This window comes from Rutilus rutilus (assembly GCF_951802725.1).
Source record: "Rutilus rutilus genome assembly, chromosome: 19".
Taxonomy (NCBI): domain Eukaryota; kingdom Metazoa; phylum Chordata; class Actinopteri; order Cypriniformes; family Leuciscidae; genus Rutilus; species Rutilus rutilus.
In genome coordinates, this window is record NC_140232.1 from 12525093 (window position 1) to 12546363 (window position 21271).

The window sequence follows — 21271 nt, forward strand, 5'->3', positions numbered from 1 at the left end:
TGCAGTGGGATGACACACTTCGTCTGAAATGGTTTTTAAAATTTCTTTACAATTATATAATTGCTGATTATTATTATAATTTTTTTTTTAATCACACTGCAGGGTGGTATTTTAGTATAATTTATTTTACTATTGTAGATTTTAATATTTTGAATTACATTTTATTTCAACTTAAAAATGTGATATTTTGCCTTGGCAACTAGCCAAGTAAAGTAAACTTTTTTTTAGTAAAGTAAAAAAATTGTATTTAATTTTCATTCAGTTAATTTGAAGTAAAGAGTTTTTTTTTTTTAGTTAATGATAATCACAAGTTGGTGGTAAGGCAATTGGTGACTCATTTAAATATTAATGGAAAATATTCCCATTTTTCTACCATTCTTTTCATTCTATACGTTCATGTGCTTAGAATTTAAAAGTAAAAAGTTTAACTATTTAGAATTTAAATCTAAACCTAAGCTAATGTAGAATTTAAAAGTAATTTAGTGGTAGTGTCTAATGAATGAGTACCAGTCTCTAAAAAAATAAGAACTAGTATGTAATGAATAACTACTAGTATCTTTTAAAAAGGTGTTAGTATCTAAAGAAAAGGCAATAGTACCTAAACAATAAGCCTTAATAGCTAATAAATAAGTACTAGTACTTAATGGAATAGATAGTAGTGTCTAGAAAATAGATACTAGTAGGTTTTAAGGATTAAATGTTAAAACGGCTTGCCATAAACGTGTTGTAGCTATGCTGAGCAAAGGCAATAAGAAAACACAGTAAGGTTTGCGGTCTTCCCCAAATGATGAATCACCCCTTTTTTTGATCAGTAGCTACTTGAACTTTGTCACAAAATAGGTTTTGATGAAGAATAAATATATACTAAAAAGAATTGATATTATCAGTTGATGCCCTCTGTGTGTCTCTTTTCCAGTACACCAATTCGACATCTAGTGGTTGATGATGGTAAGTGCAACCAGATATTCACTCACTACATAGCCAGCATGAGCCAAGTGTGGGTCTCTGCAGGTTGGAGTAATGGAAAGTTAGGGGAAAGTCACTTAATTTATTTTCTGATATAAATATAGATGTAGTTTCAGTTGTGTCAATCGCTGTATGGCAGCTGCTATGCAAGTTTTAGCTCTGACTCTGACTGAGGCCAAATAATGTAGCCTAAGTGGGATTCTGCCAGGGGTAACTAATGGCGCTTTTCCACTGCATGGTACGGTACGGCTCGGTTCGGTACGGCACGCTTTGGCGCTTTTCCACTGCATGGTACGGTACGGCTCGGTTCGGTACGGCACGCTTATGGCGCATTTCCACTGCATGGTACGGTACGGTACGGCTCGCTTCGGCTCGCTTTAAATGGTACCACCTCTGTTGAGGTTCCAAGCGTACCGTACCGGTACTAAAATGTGACGTGAAAACACTGAAGATCACTGATTGGTCAGACAGAATCGTCACTATCAGTGTCATTGTATTTGCGACACGAGACCATGCACGAGACAAACCCGCTAGATTTAAATAGCCAGTAGACAACAGCCAACGCTGTAGTGTCTTGCAGTTAAAAAGTTTCTTGTAAACTGTTTCTTGCAGTCAGGGGCGGCGCCGGATAATTTTTAACGCATGTGCTGAGGGCACACACACACACATATGTGTGTATATATATATATATATATATATATATATATATATAATTAATAAATGAGAAAAAATTGGCCACAAAATATTTAATATTCAATTATTTTAATGATCACAATTAAAGTTTTAATTTTATTAAATTGTACAAGCGCAAAATTCAGCATTCAATCAAATATTCAAAAAGACTTAATAATAATGTTTTTTCTCTCTATAGGTGCGTTTACTACGAATATGGCGATCGTCAACTTCATCTTTGCCAGACACTGACAGAAAACACTATTTTATAAATAAAAATCAGTGCACGCGTCCCCGGATTTACAAACGCACATCTTGCTTGTTGCACGCACATTATGTCGAAATAACGAGATATTATGTTGAAATAACATTATTATTATTAAGTCTTTTTGAATATTTGATTGAATGCTGAATTTTGCGCTTGTTCAATTTAATAAAATTAGGCCTATATATAGCCTACTATTAATAAATGAGCAAAAATTGGCCACAAATTATTTAATATTCAATTATTTTAATGATCACAATTAAAGTTTTAATTTTATTAAAACGCGTGCACTGATTTTTATTTATAAAATAGTGTTTTCTGTCAGTGTCTGTGCATGGCAAAGATGAAGTTGACGATCGCCATATTCGTAGTAAACGCGCCTATAGAGAGAAATGCACATAATGGATTACATAAGAGAGTAGCCTATTTCTTTTTGTTTTGAATTATTTCGTTTAAAGACATTTCAAGCTTTGTGTATTTGAGGATGAGATGCGCTCCAGTTAACGTGACCGCTCGGGCGCCTCAATGGTTAAATTGTCTATTTTGCATCTTATTCAATCCAGGCAATTGTTTGATGAAAAAATTATTAAAATTAAGATACAATTTATACAAAACGAAATTCACTTTAAAGAAAACAAAGTGAACAAAACTTAATGAAGTGGTCAAAATTATGTCTGACTCGCTCCATGTCTCTCTACTCGTCTCGTGCTGTTCACTTTTCATAATCAACATATGCAGATGGAAAAAAATAACTTAACATTAAATGCGCTTTTTTAATGGCAGTAGTTTAAAACAGTAGGCTACATTAGGCCTAGACTCTCTATTTGTAAAGATTGCTGCACATTCATTTAATTCTGAATTTTGCACACACAAGTTGAAAGGCATTTGTTCAAATCAAGTTCACGGATAATTGTGCGTGCATTTATTAATCATTATGATACTAAAATCATAAAGTAGGCTATGCTATGTACAAAAAATCAGATGAGCCCAGAATATGAACGCAACGTTTAATTACACGTTAAGAATTTTCCTTCCATATAGTAAACCATTATAAGAACGTTTAATTTAATTTAAAAACATCCACAACATGCCGAGAATCAAGAGCACCATCCCCTGTGTTGTGCGTTTGAAATGTGGCGCGTTTACGATGATGTCATGGCAGTAGAGGCGGCAACTATAACGATCAGTCCCACCCATTTTGAAGCGGTACTAACTGCAATGGAAAAGCAACCGAGCTAAAGCGAACCGAACCGTGCCGTACCGAGTCGAGTCGTACCACGCAGTGGAAAAGCGAAGCGAGCCGAACCGTTCCGTGCCGAGTCGAACCGTACCGAGCCGAACCGTGCCGTACCATGCAGTGGAAAAGCGCCATAACATTGTTTTATGTCTAACTTATGTTTTAGCCACTGCGGGGAGTAATAAGGCATCTGCTGGGCAGCTGCTAGCCTAAATAAGATGCCAATTTTCATGGTTGGTGCTCCTCCCGAACTATACTGAATGTCATACTGCGAAGAATTATAGTGCAGGCTAGCCTATCTTCTTTAGCGAGGACTAAACCTGCTAGTCCTTCTAAAGCGACCAACTAACCAACAAAAACTGCTCCACATCAATGAAACACCTTAAAATATTGAGCCTATAGGGAAGACAAACAGCAGAATCGAGGAAGATGTAAAAGAAGACGTCTATGGAGCTTCCCATGAGGAAATTTCAGGGAAAGAGACTGGGCTTTGCCCATTACTGTGGGAAACCCAGTTCTAGGTTTCCACACTGTCCCTAAGTTTAAAGGTCAAGGGTCATCCAGTATACAACCATTGTCTTCAGCCATACATTGTTGAAAAGGAATCATATATGTTGTTACAGTGTTGTCCATTGCTTAGAGTACAGCTTCTTTTTAACATTTAATCAGCTCAGAGACAGGGTATGAAAATGATCTATTTTGGCTTAAAGTGATCTATTTTGGCAATTTACATTTTATTTTGTATCATGCATTCAAATAAAAACGTATACAACACAACATATATATTAAATATTTAAAACATTACAAAAATGTATGAATATGCTACATAAATAGCACATTTAACACCAACTGCTGGTCCTTGACTTTGATTGCCAAGCGCTGCATTTTTTGTGGAGGTGACTGGTCCACACCTGCATTGTCCTGTTGAAGAAACAGACATATAGTCATGTCACGCTGACCAGATTTAATGAGTGATTCTTAGGGAAAATCTTAAGACATATTCCCTATACAATTTCAATATGTGGGATATAAACTGAAAATAATATATTACTAGTCATATATTAAATTATTTAAGTGTTTACATTTTTAAATATGAAAGAAAGGAGGGAACTAACCAATGCTCTCTTCCGGCTCAGCTGCTGCTCTGGTCCAGGTGTGAAGTGCTTATCTGATCCTGGCTCCTCAGTTTAGGATTCAGCTGCACCTTCTTGTCAATTTCCACACATATTTTATTTTGGGAAGGTGAATGACACACACCTACATTGTCCTGTTTAAGAAACAAATGTAATAATGCTTGTTAGACCAAATATAAACACATATCTTTCTATAATTTTGAAATACAGTATAAAATGATTCGAATAGAAGACCTAGAACCCATATTTGAAGTCAATGTTAATTTTTTATTCTAAATAAATCTGAAAATAAGTAAAAACGAGAGATGGAAGGGACTTACAGATGCTTCTGTGCTCCACCAACTCTTACTCTGACTGGACATGGGTGGTCCAGGAAGGGACTGTGCAAAGGGACTGGGTTTCTGCTGCCACAGATGGCGAGGGATCATGTATTTCCCTTGATTTATGGTTCTGCCGGGCACTGCTGCTCCCTGTGGGGTCCCCTGTAAGAATGGGGACAAGTTCACGGGCACAGGTGCATCTTGTGGAGCCCTGGTGGCCATGCTTCCTGTTGAAACCCGGATGCTCCCTGTTGGGAACAAGGTAGAACAAGTGCACTCTGTGAGGTCTTAGGAGTCACAGAAGCTCCCTTTGGGATATTCTGCTCCCTCTGCTGTCCCTGCTGCTTGCTCTACTTCTGCCTCTGCTGCTTAGGGATCCTAAAGCTTTCTCCCAGTTTTGGGGAACCTGGAGGCACAAGTGATCCCTGTGAGGTCCCCAGAGGGCACTGCCGCTGCCTGAGGAGTCCTGGCAGGCACTGCTGCTCCCTGTGGGGTCCTGGCATGCACAGGCGCTCCCACTGGGGTCCTGTCAGGTAAAGGTTTATCCTGTAGTGACTTGGCAGGCAAGGGTGTTCCCTGTACGGAAGAGGCCTGGGGCTTCTGCTGCAGCAGCTCCTTCCTCAGCAGCTCCGGGATCTTCAGATTTCTCTTCTCTGGAACCTTGTTAGGGACGGGTGATCCCTGTGCACAACAGACAGGCTTCTGTTGCAGCATCTCCAGCTTCAGTGGCTCCAGGATCTTTAACTTTGGGGCAGGCACAGGTGGTCTCTGTAGAGACTTGGGCACAGGTGCTCCCTGTGGAGACCCAACGGGCACAGGTGCTTCCTGTGGCCTTTTCTGCTTACACGTTCTCTGCTGTTTCGTGGTTTTCAGTGTTTTATCTGAGTTCAGGGCATTCTCGGATGCATCAGCGAAGAACAGGGATGAGGTGAGGTTCCCCTTCTTAGAACAGGCATGCACATGTGCTCCCTGTTGGGACTTGGTGGGCACAGGCACTCCCTGTGTAGACTTGGCAGGTATGAGGCCTCTGCTGCAGCATTCTGGGACCTTTTCTGGCATGGGTGCTCCCTGTAGAGAACATTTACATTTACATTTACATTTAGTCATTTAGCAGACGCTTTTATCCAAAGCGACTTACAAATTAGGACTAAATAAAGCGAGTCATCATGAAGAGGCAAAAACAACAACAACGCAAGAAGTGCTCAGAATACAAAGTTCAGGCATTTTTTTTTTATTTATTTTTTTTTATTTTTTATGAGGTTAAGTGCTCACGGAAGAGATGGGTTTTCAGCTGTTTTTTGAATGTTGCCAGTGATTCTGCATTCCGGATGAGGCCGGGGAGAGCGTTCCACCAGCATGGAACTGTGAATGAGAATGTTCTGGAAAGTGATTTTGTGGCTCTCTGTGATGGAACCACGAGACGTCGCTCGTTGATCGATCGTAGGCGTCTGGTAGGGATGTAGACTCGTAGGAGTGAGTGAAAATAGTAGGGAGCTGAGCCTGTGATAGATCTGTAAGCAAGCGTCAATGTCTTGAATTTGATGCGAGCAGCGAGAGGTAGCCAGTGCAGAGAGATGAACAGAGGAGTGACGTGGGCCCTCTTGGGCTCGTTGAAGACAAGACGAGCTGCAGCATTTTGGATCATCTGTAGAGGTTTTGTTGCACATGCTGGAAGTCCGGCCAAAAGAGCATTACAGTAGTCAAGCCTAGAGATGACCAGGGCCTGGACGAGAAGTTGTGTTGCATGCTCAGTTAGGAAAGGCCTGATCTTCCTGATGTTGTGCAGTGCAAACCTGCATGATCGAGCTGTCTTTGAAATGTGATCTGTGAAGGACAGCTGGTCATCAAGCGTTACTCCGAGATTTCTGACCGACCTTGATGGGGTGATTGATGATGACTCTAGCTGGATGGTGAAGTCGTGTTGTATAGACGGATTGGCAGGGAGGATGAGAAGCTCAGTCTTTGCCAGGTTGAGCTGCAGGTGATGTTCCTTCATCCATGTGGAGATGTCCGCCAGACAGCTTGAGACCCGTGCAGCTACTGTGGGATCATCTGGTTGAAACGAGAGGAAGAGCTGTGTGTCATCAGCATAGCAGTGGTAGGAGAAGCCGTGTGCCTGTATGATGTGTCCCAGTGATGTAGTGTAGATGGAGAAGAGGAGGGGACCAAGAACTGAACCCTGGGGAACCCCTGTGGTCAGTTGATGTGCTCTGGATACCTCACCTCTCCATGCGACCTTGAAGGACCTACCTGTGAGATAGGACTCAAACCAGTGGAGTGAAGTTTCTGTGATGCCCAGTGATGAGAGGCTGGACATAAGGATCTGATGATTCACAGTGTCGAAGGCAGCAGACAGATCCAGGAGAATGAGGACTGAGGACTTGGAAGCAGCTTTAGCGATCCGTAGGGCTTCTGTGACTGACAGTAATGCAGTTTCTGTTGAATGCCCTTTCTTGAAGCCAGATTGGTTGACATCCAGCTGGTTGTTTAGAGACAAAAAGGATGTTATTTGGTTGAAGACAGCTCTTTCAAGTGTTTTCGCAATGAATGGTAGGAGAGAGATAGGTCTGTAATTCTCTACAGATGATGTGTTTAGTGTTGGTTTGCATGCAAACATGCAAGCACCTTTGGGACAGGCACAGGTGGTCTCTGTAGAGACTTGGGCACAGGTGCTCCCTGTGGAGACCCAGTGGGCACAGGTGCTCCCTGTAGGGACTCAGCAGCCACTGGTGCTTCCTGTGGCCTTTTCTGTGGTGGTCTTGCTGCTTCCACAGGTGGTCTCTGTTGAGACTTTGGCACAGGTTCTCCTCGTGTAGACCTGGCAGGCATGGGTGCTCCCTGAGGAGAAGAAGCTTGAGGCCTCTGCTGCAGCAGCTCCCGTCTCAGAGGCTCAGGGATCTTTAGCTTTGTCCTCTTTGATGTGTTGTCAGGCAGTGTTCCCTGGAGAGAAGGAGCTTGAGGCTTCTGCTGCTGCAGCCACTCCTGCCTAAGAGGCTCAGAGATATTTTGTTTTCGCCTTTCTGTAATACTGAACATGCTGATGGGCCGGATGCGGCCTGTGGGCCGCTTGTTGAGTACCTCTGGTCTAGAGAGGTTTTAATATTTTAGATAATTGAACATTCAACTCAGTAAGTTTTGAGATACAGCTATTTTTACTCTTTCAGTCTGGACAGATAGGTTGATAATAATGACCAATGACCCTTTTTAATTTCAATGCTTTCCATTCATCACATATCACTTTCCTTGGAGTTCCCAGAGTCATATTTCAGGTTTGAGGCTTTTGTGCCCTCTAGTTTGACATTTGCCCATCTTTAGTCCGAGGGGGTCAGTTTTTTTTCATTATGTCCTGCAGTAAAAAGATCCCTGAGATCAGTATGACGATTCTCTTGTTACACTGCTGACAAAGGGCCAGCACTTCCTGTTGTAACTGTTCTCCTTCAGCACAAATGTAATGAAAGGATCTAGAGAAATGCTTTGGAGTAAAAGTATTAATTTCCTCTTCAAAATGTAGTGAAGTCAACAGACAAATACAGTCACAATGAAATCAAAATTGACAATTCTTATTTTTTATGTAATATTTATTAGAAATGATTTCTCCGTCCACATCATTATTATTATTTTTATTCATGTGCCTTCAATATAATCTTTCATCTAAATAAATTCCCCTCCCTTGCAAGGACATCTACAGCAATAGCAAAACACAACGATAAATAGATCAGTTCCTGATGGACAAAATCAAGGCATGCTCTACATTTTTTCTTGATCAAGAAGCTGTTTCACTCAGATGTCACTATAGGGAAGAAAACACTATCGCAATTTCATTTCATACCAACTCAGTTAAATGTAAGGTAGGCAATTTTTTTAATAAACACTTTTTTGTTATACTGGTAGAAACTCTTCACATCTTGATAGCAAACAATAATAAAAGTGGTCTAAACATTAAAACATGCATCTTATAATGTGGAAGTCTCATGACCAAACATTTTTCGTCCAATCGGTCCTAATGCAATGATGCGATGCCCGTCAACATATGTATTTCCATACCTCCGCGCACCCTGCTCACACTGACATCACAGTCATCAACGTGTTCCATGAGGCTATGTAGACAGTCACTGTGCCAAAAACAAACAGCAGGCAAAGTTTACAGTTCCTCCTGAACCAAAACAGCTTGCTTATGCTGCTATCACGCCATGTTTTACGAGATGGCAACCCAGAGCTGTTCACGTCCTCGGACTCGGATTTATGCGTTTCAATGTCAACACTATCAATACACCGAAATGGATCAAGTCAGGTGGTACAAGTCAGTGCTCCTTAAGTTGTTTATGTTCACTGTTATTGTAATGTTATATAATGTAACGTCTCGTGATGCTTTGCAAACTGCTGTGTGCAAGTGGCTTTGTAGACGCTCTGAATGCTTTCAAAGCTAGCTTGCTATTACTAGCCTCTCCGAAATTGCCTACCCTACCTTTAAACCACTGAGTAGCCTACTGCTCTTATCGCATCCATGTACGATAAAACCTGTATTTGGCTGAATGATTTAAACAGCTAGCCCCATGAGGGTGACCCGCTCCATGCAAAATAAAACAGCTTTTATTAGGCTAAATAATTATATGACTTAAGCCTCCATTTGTGAGTATACACGATTTTAATTTAATTTAATTTAATTTAAATACAATTTTGATTTGATTTTTCAAAAGTAGCCCACTATTTACATTTGTAATGAGAAAGAAATGATGCCAGAAGGATTGGGAGTGCGTTGATTTGTCGTACACTTGCTGCCCCCCAGCGGCGTGCAAGTGAAGTGCGCCTCACTCACATTGATGGACGGGGAGATAAAGTGTCCTTTCTCAGGTGTCCGCTCTGTTGTGTAGTAAATAGATCTCTCATACTCACTGCTGCTCAGAGGACACCTCGCTCATGGAGCGGTGACACACTTTCGGTGAGTTCAGTGATACGCTTTACATATTCTTAATAGCACAGACTGCGTTTGAAGCCACAGGGTGATTTCCACAATGTCAAACCCTGGAAAATACGACTGGAAAAATGTGTGCTTGTATTGATGTGTCATTTTGTTCAGATGTGATTCTGTGTGTCCAATTTAAAGTGATTATGATTCTTTTAATGTTTTAAATTCAATATTGTGTTGTGTTCATTCCTATTAGAGACATGTAGTAATTTAGAAAAGTATGTATATTTATGCTCTCTAATATATCTTCTTCCTAACCATCATTTTAGTTGTATGAAAGTTTGATGCATGCCTTCCTCTGTCAGCCAGCAATCTGTTCATGTGATTTTGCTTGAAATGACAAATAAATCATTTTAACAGGGGCAGGCATTTGACCAGCAAATAAATTATAGATCCCCACTTAGGTGAAACTCAATCTCTGCCCTCTTGTTACTCTCTTTGCTTTCGTTGACGACCCCAATGCGCAGTTTCCCAGCATGCAGCAGGAGCTTTGGCTGAGGGCCCTTCTTGATACCTGCGTGTGCAATGAGATCGGCCGCTGCGCAAACACTCCTGACAAGACCGTCCGAACAAGAACTCAAAAATGCCTTATCCAACTGCGCCGCAGGACACAACCACGTCTCCAACTCCAGCAGACCAGCACAGTCCAGAGCAAAGACGTCCACAGACACAGTTAATTGTACTTCTTTGCATCATCATGGCCATAATCGAGGTGCGTTACTCTGCTATTTTTGACAGACAGTGACATGAGAAGTGTGTCTTGTAGAATCTTGCAGAAATAACTTTTGTGTCTAAGAAAATGCAGATAAATGTGATATTGCCGAGGGCCCCTGGAACCTAAGCAACCCGGTGAAAGCCTCAAGGAGCCACCAGGAGCTTCACAAAGAGCTGTTACTGGCCCACAGAAAGTAAGATCACAATACAATGCTCCAAATCAGGCACAGGAATATTTATCTCTGCTCATGGAGATTTTATTAAACGGCTGGGCTTTTTTAAGTGGGTTAGTGAAATATTGATGATGCCACGCTCTCTCTCTCTGGTCTTTTGTGTCAGGCAGTCATGTGTGGACGCACAGTCTGCAATCGTACACCTCTGGTATTATCAGCAGCCTGCACTCAGGACACACTGTGTCAGATACTGTAATGATAGGCCTTCCTATCACTACTGCCAAGTCCTTTAGAGACTACTGAAAAGTTCAGTCACTTTGGCTGCAACTGCTGAGAAATATGGGCTCACATATTACACTCAAATCTCATGATGGCAATGGAGCTCATGGGGAAACTTAGCATTCTTTCGTAAATCTTTTGAATTCCCACAAGAAACTTACATGTCAAATACAGTGTTGTTATAACTAAAACAAAATGTTAGCTTAAATACAATAAAATATAAATATTAGATAAGAAACTTAATCTAAAAAAAAATGTAAATGTAAATTGTAAAATTGTAAATTGGAAAAAATGTAAATTGGAAAAAAAAGGCAAATGTAAATTGCCTTGGCAACTATCTAAAATTAATACGTTTAAATTGAAGTACTAAATAGAAATATCTATATTTTTTAGAACTAATACAAATTATAAAAGCATATAACAAAATTTATCTTAAATAAAATTAAATGAAAACTGAAAATATAAGCTTATGCAAAATATTAAAAGTGTTAGTTCACCCAAAAATAAACATTTTGTCATCTTTTACTCACCCTCAACTCAAGTTGTACCAAACCTGTATGAATTTCTTTTTCTGCTGAACACAAAATAAGATATTTTGAAGAATCTACGTAACCAAAGAGTTGACCATAACATTGATTTCCATAGTATATAAAAAAAGCAGGTTACCCACATTCATACAGGTTTGTATTGAGTTGTATTGAGGTTTATATTGGGTTGAGTTTGTTAACTTGAGTTGAGGGTGAGTAAAAGATGATTTTGTATTTTATTTTGGGTGAACTATCCATTTAATGAAAATTTTAATTGTATATATACTAGGGGTGGAGCCGAACCCGAATACGGTATTCGGAAAGCACAAATAATGTGTTTTTTACGAATACTTATTTCGAACAAATACTTTTAAAAATATTTGTATTCGGGAACAAGAAAAACTCTATATCAAAAAGCTGCGTTTCCTCATGAGACATGGCGACCGGCGGTGCTGCTGATGTGGTGGCTGAAATATTTTGGATTAGGCTAATGTCACGTTGTCATAAGGGGTAGTTCACATAGCGCGTTTTTTGCGCGTGCAGATTTCAAATGTAGGCGCGCGGCAAGCGCGCTTATAATAGAAGCGAGCGGCGCGCTGCATAGCAACGACAGACGCCACGGGAGGGCAAGCGCTTGTGGAAAGGAGAAAGCGTGCGAACTGCGCTCTTCATGATTACGAAGTATCAGCAAAGAATTAATTGATTTCTAGCCCTTGCATTAGCTTTAGATATATTTATGGAGATGAGAAATGAAATAAAAAAGCCGTCATTTTGTCATTAATATCAGTCCGTCAGAAAAGCAGTTCTAGGCTTATTCTTGGCTGGATAACTCTTAGCAGGTTTAAAAAGCTCTTTTAAAATTAAATATGAATGCAGTTTTGGATTAAATATAAGTACAGTCAAGTCAAATAAAACATGTTTTATCTCCTGTTTGGTAACACTACAATAAGATACCATTCATTAACATTAATGCGCATCTAACATCAACACATTGAGTGAACAATATATTTTTACAACATTAATTAATGTTTGTGAATGTTATTTAATACAAACACTTGATTGGTCATGTTTGTTCACTTCATTCATTGTGCATTAAATAATGTTAACATAAATAATGTTAACTTTTGATTTTAAAAATGTATTTTTAAATGAACCCCAAGGAGAATAATTGCGACAGTATATAGCCTAACTATTGTTTATTGTTAGGCCATTTTATCTATTGTTATCTAACAAATGTAATATTAATGTAGTGTTTTTAATACTACAGTTTCCATCTTTGTAACCGTGATATAAACTTTAATATATGTAAATTTAATCTAAATTAAGCTTTACCGAAATTGTTACCGAGAACCGTGGATTTTCACAGGTATTGGTACCGAATACTGAAATTTTGGCACCGTGACAACACTAGTAGCTCTGTTAGCTTGGTAATTTAGACAATAGGCTGTTGACAGAGTAACATTAACGTAGGTAATGGCTGTTATGTTATTTTCTTTTCAATGACGTTCCTTGTTACATGTTCATTGCTGGATTTATGGAAAAACATCAACCAATATTGCATATCCATAATTATTATAATGGATATAATTAAAGAATACTTACACTATAACGTAAATTAGAAGTGTAACGCAAAAAAAATGGATTTTTACCCCTATTTTGAAATTTACTCGAATACAAATACAAATACAAATACTTTTCCCCTCTCAACAAATACAAATACAGATACAAATACCGGCTGCTTTGCACACCCCTAATATATACATATTTCTAAAATAACACTGGTAAAATGTTACTTTTATACCTGTTGTTTGTGCTTTGGCTCTTTGGGCGGGACAGAGGGCTGGTGGTGGGCTGTAAACCGGAGCTTCAGGCGGTTCTGGAGAGGAGGAAGAGAGAGAAGAGCCAGAGGGAGGAGGGAGAGCAGAGCAGGAGTCCTCTAGAGCAGGTGCTTCTCCAGCGCCAGCAGAAACACCAGGAGATGATGGTCAGCAGCCTCCTCCAGGCCAAACAAACACACACAGTTATTACTATACAGCTTAGCCTTACAAAACTGACCATGGTAAACCACAGTTTACACCAAAATAAAGGAGTTGCTATATTTTATTATTTCTACTGTGTAGAAATCATAATGCATTAATATGATGTAATTTATGTTTTCACAGTTTTTAATGTTTGTTTACAACAGGTTCATTGTAGTAACACTAACTGTAATAACTGAGTGAGAATTTCATCCTGTGTTTTCTGATTTGTTACATCCCAGAAGGAGAAGGAAGACGAGCAGAAGTTACATGAGGAGGTTCAGCTCTTGGAGTTTGTGCGAGTGAGACAGAACCTGAAGAGAGTCCATACAGCTCTACAGAAGAACATTCACTCCTGAATCTGGCTAAACATACTTCATTTGGCCACGCAGCTTCATTTAGAAATAAAGTACACAGCGTTTCGTTATATCCATTATGATCTTGTTATTAACCTTTTTTCATACATTTTTAGTCTGTTACAGTTCACTACACAATTGTGTTCTGCAATTATTTAATAATGTAAAATAATAATAATAATAGCCTACCCATGGTATACTCATAGTTCCTTCCAAATACCATTATTTCTACTTAGGTTATTGATAAACCCTACTGTAAAAACATACAAATCTACTTAAAACAGTGATTCACAAACTGTAATATTTTGCTGAGAGTGCTGAGGAAGTCAGTTTTATTGTAGAAACCCTTAATTCTACAAAGTACTTGAGTAAATACCCCGCTTCTACCATGACACATGTTCAAATGATGTTTTCACATCCATTCACTGAAAAAAATGATTCGTTGAATTTAATAAAAAAAAATGTATCGTAAGTGGTTGCACACAATTGATTTTAGCTACTTAATCAATTTTAGTTCAACTTAATGTATTTGTTTAAATGTAGCTAAAATCAATTGTGTGCAACCACTTACGATACAATTTTTTATTAAATTCAACGAATAATTTTGTTCAGTGTTTTTTGGTACTTTATTATTAGTGAAGAAAAAATAAATAACGGGGCAAATTACCGTGGTAATTGTTTTTGTAATGGGTTTGAAAGTTATAAATGTCAGTATTGTAAAATCAAACCAGAACAAACTATTCATATTGTATTTAATAAACATGGCTTTGACTGAACGAATCTAGCAATAAAGCTTGTCAGTACTGGGGAAAATAATGTGTGTGTTTTGCTTGCACGAGCCTCAACCGGCGCCTGTTCTCCTGGCCTGTGATTGGATGAGCAGAAAAGGAGCTGGCCAATGATCTTAGGAAAGCGGAATAAACAGGACCAGCTGTCTGGATGTTGGTCATATGATGTTTTTCCTGCCTCTGCAAAATTAAGGAAGAGTCGGTTTAACCGCTTTTATTTTCATTGTCACTAAAAAATAAGATCGTCTTAAAAACAGTCAAGTACAGAAGGTGGATTTTCTTCTTCGTCTGGCAAAAGTGGTGAGTAATTTTGAAGTGTTTTGCAAGCAGGGAAACGCCAAGACAAGTCGAGTTTAGACACGATCTGTTTTTCTCGTAAAGTTGTGTTGTTCCAGAAACGCAATATAAGTCAGTCATAACCAAACAGTTCCGCAAATCAGCTTTTTAGTAGAGTCGCCACACTCTTTAGTCTTTCCTTTTAAAAGCTTTTAGAGCATTGAAGCAGATGATATTCATGCACTAATCACAAGCTTCTGTTTAATCAATGACCTGAACATCTGTCAGCGGTTCTCTTGAGTTCCGTTTACTTGTAACGCTAACGTTACTCAGCTCAAACTCCACGAAGTTCCCCTTCAAATGGTTGTCAGCAATCGCAATGAGAATGCATGCAAATCTGTTTGTTTTCCATGCACATTATTATTTTGAAATGTAACTTTGAAGTCAGAATAGTCAAGCAAATTATTTGTCAGTACAGGCGCCAAACGGAATAGCTAAATAAATAAATAATGAAATGAAACTGGTTGTCAAAAGTTTGGAATAAATAAGATAATTTTTTTTATGTTTTTGAATTAAGTCTCTTCTGCTCACCAAGACTGCATTTATTTGATGAAAAAAAAAAAAAAAAAAAGTATTGTGAAATATTATTACAATTTTCAAAAGGTTTTCTATTTTAATATATTGTAAAATGTAATTTATTTTTGTGATGCCAAAGATTTTGCCTCATAACTCCAATCTTCAGTGTCACATGATCCTTCAGAAATCATTCTAATATGATTCGCTGCTCAATAAACATTTATCATTATTATCAATTTGTGCTGCTTAATATTTTTGTGGAAACCCAAAGTTACACCATTGGTCGAGGTTGGCAGAGAGCCGCCTCCTACTTTTCTGATTGGCGATCAGATTCTGTTGTGATTTTTGTCAGGTAGTAGAAGCAGTTTATGCTTGGTATTCATAAGTAAAAATGCTTTTCAAAAATATCACACTGATTGAGTTAAACTGAATTCATCTTTGCATTGGTGAATTATTGATAATGCAGTTTGGTATATCATATGGAAATGAGTAGCTGACTGAAGATGTATAAAGTTAGAAGCATTGATTTATTGACAGAGCAAGGGTCAGTTTTTAACATCACAGGATCACTTTGATAGCTGCAATGCCTACACGTCAAAACTATCTTAGTCGCACTATAAAACAACCATTGTGCATGACCCTAAACTGTCACTTGCTTTAAGGAACAATGACTGCAGCACCGCTGGAACAGTATCGAGAGAGAATCCGGACTGAACTGGACAGAGTTGTGGATTTCTGGCTGAAATATTCCCATGACAAAGAACACGGGTGAAATGATTCACAGTTTAATGCGTGGCTTCAGCAGCATTTCCCATATAATTCCTGAAAAATCTAATTGGATGTTGACATATTTGTATTATGTAAGCTTGAATGATTAACATACGTATGCTGAACATTGAAATTGTCCTTAACACTGAACCCTGAGGGACACCATCGTTCAAACCGTATTCATAAGACTTTTTTCCAAAATAAAGAGTCAAAATGATGGGTATTTAAGGCATATGTACTTACTTTTAAGTTATAAATGTTCAGGTTAATTTTAGATGAACATGTGGATTAAATATTATGCCCTTGTTAAATGTTTGTTTCATTATATTGACTTTAGTGGATTTTTTAACTGCCTTGGAAAAGATGGGAAGGTCTATGATGAGCTGAAATATGTGTGGTTACAGGGGAGACAGGTCAGAGCTTTACATGTTTCTCATGTTCTAATATCAATTTATTTATATAATAATCATTAGGGGCCAGTTGTTCAAAAGTAATGTTCAAAAGCTATCGTATTGGATCAAATCTTGAATATGGGTTGTTCAAACGAAAAAAGGGATTCTGAAATCAGATTAGATCACAAAATTCAATCTTGGTTTTTATCTGAATCAAATCATCAGTTTGTGTTGTTCAAAACGTTTTAGTAAGATTGGGAAACCTTTGATCCAAAAAAAAGCAGGATTATACTGATCCCAGCAGAAGGGTGGATTTCAGGAACAAAAATGTTATAAAACTAAAAATACAACATTTGTATCATGTAATACACACACATTTTTTATTTGACTCTTGATTAGTTTAACTGTTAAAGTAATAAGTTAGAAGAAGACATTAGGCAACATATTAAGCCTTTTGGTAGCCTACAGTAAAGTAATACAGAGATTTTGGGATCATAAAATAATCCCCAAACAGCTTTAAATATCAGACAAAAAATTTATAATTATTTAATTTAAAAAGTTTAGGGGTTCTGTAGAGCACTTGTAATCCATGTAATCTAAAAAAAGTGTGTATCTGGATCAGGGTGATCCAATCTAATTTAGCTTTGAAAAACCACCACAAAAGTAAAAATGGACTAGGCCTACCTTATCCTGGATAGCAAAACATGGGATTTCCAAATCCAGATCATTCTGATCCAGATTAAACGTTTGAACAACTGGCCCTAGCTGATTAAATGAGAATTTTGTTTAATTGTTTTTCCAATCAAATCTGTGTTAAGTGAGTGTCTGATGTGTCTAACGTATCCACCAGGTATGGATGTACAGCAGGCTGTATCGTACAGTGGAAAGATTTCACAAACCTGAGATTCTTGAGGCTGCTAAATCAGGTTTGTGATTCAGTTTCTCAGTTGCTCTATATATCAATAAACACGCTACCATTCAAAAGTTTGGGGTCAGTTTAAAAATAAATAAATAATAATAATACTTTTATTCATCAAGGAAGGCCAAGGGTACATTAAAGTGATCAAATGTGACAGTAAAGACTTTTACATTGTTGCAAAAATTTCTATTCATCAAAGAATCCAGGAAAAATGCATCACTGTTTCCACATAAATATTAAGCAGCACAACTGTGTTCAACATTGATGATAATAATAAATGTTTCTTTAGCAGCGAATCAGCATATTAGAATGATTTCTGAAGGATCATGTGACACTGAAGACTGGAGTTATGATGCTGAAAAATCAGCTTTCACATCACAGTAATAAATTACATTCTAAAATAAACTAAAATGGAAAACTTCTTTTAAATTAAATTAATAGTTCACAGTATTACTAATTTACTGTTTTTTATTTATTTTTTTAGCAAATAAATGCAGCCTTAGCGAGTAATAATAGACTTAAAAACATTAAAAAAAACCTTACGACACAAACTTTTTCTGTAAGGTGTGCATTTTTGCAGAAACTGCAAAATGTCAATAAAATAAGAGAGATCATAACTTTTTTGTTTAGTACTAGCCTGAAAAACCTATTTCACATGAACACATTTACACATACAGTAGTCCAAGAGACAAAATAATATTAGAATTTACACAAATGACCCAGGTCAAAGGTTAACATGTGTAAACTTGTATATGTATTTTTTTTTTTTTTTTTTTATGTATCAGAAAAATATCACAACATAAAATGAGCTCCCACACTTCATTGCCAAACTGTCAAAAGTGTTTTTGTGTGTTTAAGATTACATGCCAGCATTTGATCTTGCAGCTTTAATCTTGGTATTCACACAGATATGCAGTGATCCTGTCACATCAGATATTATTGAATTTCAGGAGCTGCATTTCTGCAGAAGTTTGCTCGTGTTCCGGCCTCCAGCGGCCCGGGGAAATGTGCGTTCTGCCTGACGAGAGACGGTCGAGCGGTGAAGGTTCAGAGGACGATATTCAGCGAGTGTTTTTATGTGATGGCCATGGACGAGCTGTCCAGGATTACACAAGACAAAGAGATGCAGGTAAAACTATTAGTCAAGATCTCACCTAGAAATTAAACGTATGTGTAGAAGTGACTATGGATGTACTTTTTATTTTATTTTTTGTAAAAAGTTAACAGCTTTCAATGACTGTTTAGCTTATGCGTTTGTTTTCTCAGCTCTGATTTATATGTCATAAATGGTTGATGTCAGGTTATCTTCTGTCCTTGTTCTCACCAGGCTGATGCTGAGAGCATGATGGATCAGTTGATATTCTGGGTTCAGACTGATCCGTCGGGTCTTGGTCGTCCTCAACTTCCTGGTGATCTCTCTGTGAACAGTATGGCAGTTCCCATGATGCTCCTGTGCCTGGTAGATCAGCTGACAGAGGGTAGAACTGATGTGGAAAAGTACAAAGACCTCAGCGAATGGTGTGTGGAACGGATATTACAGCATGTACAGGTGAGCTAACCTGTATACAAGCTTTAGTGATGTGGAACCGAGCTTAGGATGTGAACGGCCTTCTGCGCATTAGATAAAGTAATGGGAACGCTGAGATAATGGAAACACCAAACGATGATACGTTACGCTAAATTCTTTTATCTCAGAGAGATGGAAAAGCCATTTTGGAAAGTGTCACATTGAATGGAAAGGAACTTCCTGGCTGTCAAGGGCGGTTGCAGAACCCTGGTAAGTGATCGTTTCAAACCTTACTGTCACAGTCCTCCATATACATTTAAAATCCTTTCCCAGACAGCAACATGGTGTCGGCCCAGATCCGGCCCACATCTGGTACGCGTGGAATCCACATGTGCCAGATGTGGCCCGGATCTGGGCCGACACTATGTTGCTGTCAGGGTTACTTCCTGTGACGTCTCTTTCTAGGTCACGCTCTAGAGGCCGGCTGGTTCCTGCTGCAGTATGCGCTGGCTAAAGGAGACGTGCAACTGCAGAAGACGGCGGTCGATAAGTTCATGGAGATCCCGTTCCACACTGGATGGGACAAACAACATGGTGGTCTTTTCTACTTCCTGGATGTAGACGGTCATTGTCCGACTCAGGTTAGATTATACCCATGATTTGGTGTCAGATATAGGGGAAAGCAGGGTTAACTTTAACACAAATTTAGAACTTAAGTACAGCAAGATTAATGTTATGAAGGATGGGATTTAATAGAATATCTGGAAAATATATAGTGCTGTCATGAAACTCTAGATGGCGCAGGCTGATTGGCCACAGCTGATTCTGCAGCCAATGAGTTTGCAGCTCAACATTTCAATAGTTTGGTTCTGTGTTCGCTGTAAGCAAGTCTTGCAGTTTGCTATCAGAAACCCTCCACCTTCCCCAGCTCCACCTGTCTAGATCTGCTACAGGTCATTTCAGCATATCTTGCATGCTCACATCATTATGTCTCCATAAAACATGAAAACCCATCATGTGTGTACAGTTAGAATGGAATATGAAGTTGTGGTGGCCTCACTGTGAAGCTCTGATCGCCTACCTGATGGCCTACAGTCACATCAGAGAGCCTAAGTTACTGGACCGATTCAAACTGATCTACGACTACACCTTCAGACATGTAAGACACGCATTAGAGACATGTAAAAAGGTATATAATGGGTGCAAAGTATCAGATGTGTCCATTGTTGTCTTTGCTCAAGTTTTCTGATGAGAAACATGGCGAGTGGTTTGGATATCTGAGTCGCCAGGGAGAGGTTGTGCTGGATTTCAAAGGAGGACCCTTCAAAGGTGAGTAGCTAAATCTAAATATTTGAATATTTAATTTATTCCTGTGATGTGAAAGCTAAATTTTCAGCATTATAACTATAATATATATATTCGTTCTAATATGCTGATTTGCTGCTCAAGAAACATTTATCAATGTTGAAAACAGTTGTGCTGCTTAATTTTGTGGAAAACATGTTTTTTCAGAATTCTTTTGACAAAAGAACAGCATTTTAGAAACTTTTTTTAAATAGTTTACTTTCTTTACTGTAATCCTTGTACAGGGTTCTTCCATGTTCCTCGGTGTCTCTACATGTGTGAGAAGCTTCTGGATGGTCTTCTTGAAAAGCAGGACTCTTGAACGTTCACTGATATTTTGCACTCCACTACCAGATGTGACAGGAAGTGTAAATGACATCCTTTGCATGAATAATTATAGTTTTAACTACACTAATACTTCCTGTCAAACTGTATTACGGGTTCATAGTTTTCATGTATCTAATTTTTAAGTGGCATTTTTTTTCAAGCCATTCATCTAACACACGAGTGAAAAAGGGACCATCGTTAATTTTTTTTAATTTTATTTTTTTAAGATTAGATGAGTTCGTTCTAGCCATGGCCAATGTTCAGAAGTTGGGACTTGGGTATGTCACTAAAGGGTTTTCTTGATAAAGTTTTTACTTTATTTTTTTTTTGTTTTTAAATTTTAAATTTTTTAGTTTAATTTTTTTTAAAGTTTTTACTTTATCAAGACTAAATGTAATAAATAGAAAGCAAGTTTATAAAGCTAGAAAAAACTATGTTCTGTAAACTACTACTCTGACGATCACTGTGCTGCTCTTACGTGCCTTTTTGTTAATCTCTTTCATAATTCTGCACACATCAGTAGCTAAACCATGTAAAGACATTCCAACTGCTCTGAATAAATTGTTTACTGAAATGATTATATATTTGATTTTGGCTTATTAGTACAGTACTTTTGTCATTTAGCTGATGCTAAATGTATGTGAAACTCAAATCACCATACTTAAACTCATCACCACACATTGTAAACCACTTAGGGTACATTTACATGACAACGGCGTACTAAAAACAGAAGTGTTTCCTTTGCGTT

At 38.2% G+C, this 21271-nt stretch overlaps 2 protein-coding genes across 2 annotated transcripts; both read left to right on the plus strand.

The window, feature by feature from the left end:
* Positions 1–10035: 10035 nt before the first annotated feature.
* Positions 10036–13650, plus strand: LOC311279034 (protein FAM107B; the record flags this gene model as incomplete). Its single annotated transcript, XM_084390265.1, has 4 exons — positions 10036–10231; positions 10356–10467; positions 13089–13236; positions 13513–13650. The coding sequence occupies 4 exons, from the start codon at positions 10036–10038 to the stop codon at positions 13627–13629; spliced, it is 573 nt and encodes a 190-aa protein (XP_084246391.1). The 3' UTR covers positions 13630–13650.
* Positions 13651–14550: 900 nt separating this feature from the next.
* renbp (renin binding protein) lies at positions 14551–21100 on the plus strand. Its single transcript, XM_084390359.1, has 11 exons — positions 14551–14714; positions 15929–16034; positions 16372–16447; positions 17277–17352; positions 18296–18474; positions 18673–18894; positions 19041–19122; positions 19318–19493; positions 19880–20011; positions 20094–20181; positions 20442–21100. Exons 2-11 carry the CDS (start codon positions 15934–15936, stop codon positions 20516–20518), a joined length of 1209 nt encoding a protein of 402 aa, XP_084246485.1. The 5' UTR covers positions 14551–14714; positions 15929–15933; the 3' UTR covers positions 20519–21100.
* Positions 21101–21271: the final 171 nt, after the last annotated feature.